This window comes from Psammomys obesus, unplaced genomic scaffold (genome assembly GCF_907164565.1).
Source record: "Psammomys obesus unplaced genomic scaffold, mPsaObe1.curated_primary_1811, whole genome shotgun sequence".
Taxonomy (NCBI): Eukaryota; Metazoa; Chordata; class Mammalia; order Rodentia; family Muridae; genus Psammomys; species Psammomys obesus.
This window is the reverse complement of record NW_026596064.1, coordinates 806-6,782: the sequence shown is the minus strand read 5'-3', so window position 1 is coordinate 6,782 and position 5,977 is coordinate 806. Positions and strand designations below refer to the sequence as shown.

The following is a 5,977-nucleotide window of genomic DNA, read 5'->3' as shown; positions in this document are numbered from 1 at the left end:
TAAATGAACCAAAAAGCAGATTATTTCAAGTTTGATAATGAAACTCTATAGAATTAAGTGCCACAATACTCAAATGACAAAACATCATTTTTATCATACATCAGAAATCTTATGGTATTAATGAGTAGCGTACAGCCCACACACACCAAAGCTGAGTTCCATCACGATCTTTAGTAATGAGGTAAAGATTTTTTTTTAACTGAGAAAGCACAGAATCCTATTGATAAACAATGACAGGTACATTTGAATCAGAAAAAAAAAAAAAAACTACCAAAAGTGGTATAGAATTCATGCAATGTTAAAAATTAAAATGATAAAATTGAAATTTTTTTCTATTTCTTTATTTATATTTATTTTCTATTTCTTTATTTATAAATAAAGATATTTACTCTATATCTTTATTTATATTTAATTATTTTTATTTTTATTAGTTACAGTTTATTCACCTTGTATCCTCATGTATCTTCCTCCCACCTCCCCTCCCAACCCTACCCTCCCTTCCTCTTTTCCACACATACCCCTCCCCCAGTCCATTGATAAGGGAGGTCTTCCTCCCCTTTCCTCTGATCCTAGCCTATCAGGTCTCATCAGTAGTGGCTTCCTCTGTGGCCTGGTAAGGCTGCTCCAGCCTCAGGAGAAGGTGATCAAAGAGCAGGCCAATCAGCTCATGTCAGAGACAGCCCCTGTTCCCATCCCTATGAACCCACTTGGATACTGAACTGCCATGGGCTACCTCGAATTTTAACTTTTAAAAAATAAAGTTAATAGCAACGTTATAGAGGAACTAAGGAATCTATAATTGGAGAATTGAAATTCATTCCAGAAGACAGTTGAAGAAATTATCTATAGGCCAGCAGGGGGCACTGTTTGTTTTTCAGAAATTGGCCCAAAGCTGACTCCTGACTCATGTTTAACTCCTGGACCAAGTTTGCTGGCCAGAATTAGAGTTCCTAGCTCGGCAGTGTTTCCTCTAAGCTGCTCCAGCCTCCCTGGCAGTAGAGTTCTCCCCTGGGCTGAAGAGATGCAATGTGCTACTGGTGATGGTAACAGCAGAAAACTCATACTGCAACAATTCCCGTTTTCCTGATACCCTGAGAACACCAGAGTCCAGCAGCTTCTGTGGAGGCTGGGGATTTCTGGACATTTTACACCAAGACCTGGGCACCTGCCCCATTTCCTATCTGTCCTCCTTTCCTACCTATCTCTTCCAGGCTTCATAGACATTAAAGAGGCCTGTCTTTGGAATGGCCCCTCTCGTGTCTTGACATTTATCTAACAAGTATTTCTTTTCAGGGTCTCCCCACACACCCCATGTGGTGATGATGCTAGGGAATGACTCTCCAGAAGTTGCTAATTATCCCTTTTCAACCTGGATCCAAAAGTAGCCTCAGCAAGCCTGTAAGCCTGGATTGGCCCAAAAATTTACATGTGATCTCACTGTCCTATCACTTTTCTCCTTAAATATAATGTTGCTCTAGGGTTCTAGGGCTACAAGACTGATGACAATGTTGAAGGCTACTGCATTCTACACTATAGTGGTGCTCAGCTACATAAGCTACAGATGGAGAAGCAAGACATACACACACATTGGCCTGAGCCTCTTGTAAGCACTGTCCTGTGATAGTGGGATCCAAGGACCAGGCACAGTTGTCATTCTAATGTTGACTCCCCAGAGATAAGAGGTGAATGGAAACCTCTGCCTCCATTTGTGTTCTAGTCAGGTTCACAATAGGGAAGTTATTTGTCAGCTTTTTTGATAGAAAAAAACAGCTCAAATATTTTATTTTGTTCATATATATATATATATTTTATTTTGTTATATATATATATATATGTTTTGCATAAATATAATATACATACAATATATATATATATTGTCAACAGGCCTCCCAAAACAAAGAGTAGCGAAATGATGGACTTAGCTCAAGATACCCAAAACCAAGTTCTCAGGACAAATGTGATTCAATTGCTCTAGAAATACAAAGGGCAGGAATAAGGAACAAAGAAAAAGCATGAGGGAGAAGGGGAAGAAAACAAGGGAGAGGGAGGAGAAAAATATATCCTGCCAGAGCCCTCCAGCAGAGTGGAACAGCTCTTGAGTGGAGAGTGGGGATTGAATGAAAAAAAAAAAAAAAAACAGCACACTACACATGGGATCATTTTGAGTGTACTACCAGGAGAAACTGTCACACTGGTTTATTCCACAATCCCTTTTTATAGTCAGAGCAAAGCACCTGATACAATGAAAGGGTTCATGGAAAGTCAAACTTGTGTACCTCTACCACCTGTCTGTGTGTGATCCTCACACAAACAAAAGGAAGTGAACTTGGCAAAACTTCTTGCCTATCCCTGTCTCCAGGTGAAGGTCAGAGTGAAACATGTTTTTTGCTGAGAACTCAATAACAAAGCAGCCTGACAAACAAGCAGCTCTCCACAATGTCCCAAAAGACAAAAGCTGCCTCTGGATAGAGAAGAAGTAGATGTTGTCCGTAGGCAAATGGCATTTGGAAAGGTGAAGGGGAAAACATTTTGTTAGGATGAGGTGTTTAATTTTAATTGGGTATGTTAATTAGGTGAGGCAGAGGGTGCTTTTGACTGTAGGACTTCAATACTTTGATAGCCAAACCTTGGTATTCAACCTCAGGTGGAGGAAGTGACCAAAGAAGGAACTAGACCTTGGTGGCTAGCTGAAGGAATGTAATCTAATGGTTTTTAGCAAGGCAGAGGGAAGGGCAAAGAAGGGCAAGGCCTCCCAGAGCCATGCTTGCCATACTCATTTTCCAGAGTCCCTACAGTAAGTATTCTCAGTGATATGCTTTATACAACTTAGGTCAAGCAAAGTAACTATCCATGCATACTTCCTGACTATTGTTTCATTAGCTTTCCTTTGAAGGGAAAAATCATTGTAAAGGTTCTAAATGCTATGAAATTTCCATATATGCATATGGAAATAATTTCTTCTCTGACATTGCGTTAACATATATTCCCCTAAAGAAGGAATGATGGGATAAATGCAAATACCATTATGAAATCTCATTGTAAGTAAATACTGTTGTGGATCTCTACAGTCAAATGAGCTCATGCTAAACTATAGTGCCTCACATTGTTTATCTCCAAGGACATTATGTGTTGAGTCATTATGCTGATTTAAAGGTACTGAATCTGGCACAATGTTTGATAATATACTTTCCCTTCCCCAATTCCTCCCAGAACCTCCCATCTTCTTACCCACCCAACTTCATATTCTTCTGTTAAAGAAAACCAAACAACCCAGGAAGACAATAGAAAGAAATCAAATAGACAAAGCAAAAGAAGAAAGCCAATCAGACAACACAAAAAGTGCATGAACAAACACACACACACACACACACACACACACACACACACACACACCATGGAGTCAACTTTGTTTTGGCCAACTACTCCTAGGCATGAGATTTTACCTCTTCCAGAAGTTATCTATTTTTTGTTTACTTCTTCTCACTGTTGGACGTTTTATGTGCTTTGAACCTGTCTTGTGCTTGCTGTCATGCTCCCTTGGAGTCAATTTGTGAATCAATTCTATTTTGTCTGGAAGGTGCTTTCAATGGAGTCATCAAGGACCACTGATCCATGTAATCTTTCAACCTCCTCTTTTGCACATTTCTTGAACCAGGAGAAGAGAAGTTTGACAAATAAAATCTATGTATGACAGTTTCTTTAAACACGAATACCTTAAAGCATACCTGAGCAGACCACACCTGCTGTCTTTTTTTGCTCTTTCTTAGTCTTGCCAATGATTTCTTCTAAATTCCTTATACAACTTAGGTCAAGCAAAGTAACTTGCCACTCATATTTTATGACAATTGTTTTATAAGCTTTCCTTTGAAGGGAAAAATCATTGCATAGTTTTAAAACGTTATGAAATTATATATATGTATATATATATGAAATATTTTTCTCTAATATTAGGTTAACATATATTCCCTTAAAGAAGATATGATGAGATAAACCCAAGTACAACTATATACTTGATACATTAATTCTTACCTCAAATTTAGGACTGTCCTCCCTTTCAGACTGTCTACCTTCTCAAAGGCCTGACAGTTAGATATAATATTTTTATATTAACTAATTAGTACACGTTTCCATGCATTTGTTTGGAACTCATCACATAAATTCATTCAACATTGATCCTCTCTAATCCTTAATTAAGGACAAGTATAGACCCACTGCTTTCTTCCAATCCAGTTCATATACTTTTTGTTCTGCCTCACAATTTTCTAAAATTTTGCATTTTATTTTATCAATGGAGTTCTGTGGTATAATATTCATGGTCCTAAATACAAATATCCAAGGGTTTGTCTCTATGCTCTAGAATTAAGTAGACAGGAAGAAAGGCTTGGTTTCTTGAGAATTCTGACAAGGGGCTCATGGAGAAATTTTATCTGTACTAAGTTGTATAGGAGAAGCTCCTGGATAAAGAGTTTCTCATAAATTGAAGTGTTCATACTGTTCCCACTGAGAAGCAAACAAACAGAACAGATGATGTAAAAGTCAGCCCCAGAAGATGCAAGTCCTCTGACCTTGATCAGAAACAGTTTTGTCATAAAAGCCTTGCAAGAAGTCATGTGAACACAGACATCATAGTCTTTAACCTGGTCAGAGGAGTTCCTATAGGTGCCACTAAAGAATGTCAGCAGAGAACACAAATACCTATTTCTTTTGACTGCTCAGGATTCAACAGTCCCAGCAGCTGGGGCCAGTAAGGTCCCTTGGGCATTCTCAGGGAGGAAGTGGCACCCAGACTTTTCATGATACACACAGGAAAGGAGCTATTTGCTTGACCAATAAATATTTGCATAAAGGGCCCTATCACTTCTTTGAGAAGTATTGAAGGATAAGAGAGACCTGCAGCATGTCTGTCTCAGCAGAGCTCAGTGGTGTCTGCACCATGGCCTGGACTATTCTCCTCTTCTTCTTCCTTCATTTTACAGGTCAGAAGAGTCATCTGTACTCAGATCCCCAGTTCAGGGAAGCCATGTGACAGCCAGATATATTCTCCCTTCTTATCTAACCCCAAGATGTAACAATGTTTTCTATTTTCAGGGTCTTTCTCCCAACCTGTGCTGACTCAGTTACCCTCTGCCTCTGCTTCCCGTGGTGCCTCAACCAAGCTCACCTGCACTTTGAGTAGTGAGCACAGCACCTACACCATTCACTGGTATCAGCAACAGCCAGACAAGGCTCCTAAGTATTTGATGTATGTTAAGAAAGATGGAAGCCACAGCAAGGGGGATGGGATTCCTGATCGCTTTTCTGGATCCAGCTCTGGTGCTGACCGCTACTTGAGCATCTCCAACATCCAGCCAGAGGATGAGGCTGCCTACATCTGTGGTACAGATTATAGCATTAATGGAAAATATGGTTAAACACAGTGAGCCAGATAAATGAGGAAGCAGGACAAGAACTGTTTGTGCTGTCTTGCTATCAATGCTGGCCTATGGTTGTGAAAGGAACCATGTGAAGTTCTTAGCTATCAGAATCATTGGAGGTTTCCTGTTTATTACTCAAGGGGACATATCAAGAGATTAGCCATTTCTCCTGAACTGAGGAAACAGAGGGAAAAGGCAGGGATTTTATAGAGAGTGCTGCTCTGTAACATTGATGAATATGTAAAGTCAAATTTGGTGTGTACATAGCTGAATGGGATAAGATTATTCTTCTTTAAGTGAAGTAGTGGGTCTAAGGCTCTCACTAAAGATCAATGGAATGTCTACTTTTAGTAAGATTACTTTCTTATCCTATGTCCTAAGAAACTCTGAAAATTTTCAATAAGCCAGTGCAATAACATTTAAGGAGGATGTTGGAGTAGCTAGGAAAATACAATCAAAATATTTGCAAGGACTCTCATTGTGTTTGAATGCACATGAGCTTCTCCATGTCTTTTCTTCAACTCCCTCTTTACTGAATAAGCCTTCCAAGAATCTTTGAAGAA

At 39.3% G+C, this 5,977-nt stretch overlaps 1 gene segment (V, D, J or C); it reads left to right on the top strand.

The window, feature by feature from the left end:
* Positions 1-4,888: 4,888 nt before the first annotated feature.
* LOC129689693 (immunoglobulin lambda variable 4-69-like) lies at positions 4,889-5,411 on the top strand. The segment is given in 2 exon segments: positions 4,889-4,976; positions 5,089-5,411. Coding segments are annotated over 2 exon segments (402 nt in total).
* The last annotated feature ends 566 nt before the right edge of the window (positions 5,412-5,977 follow it).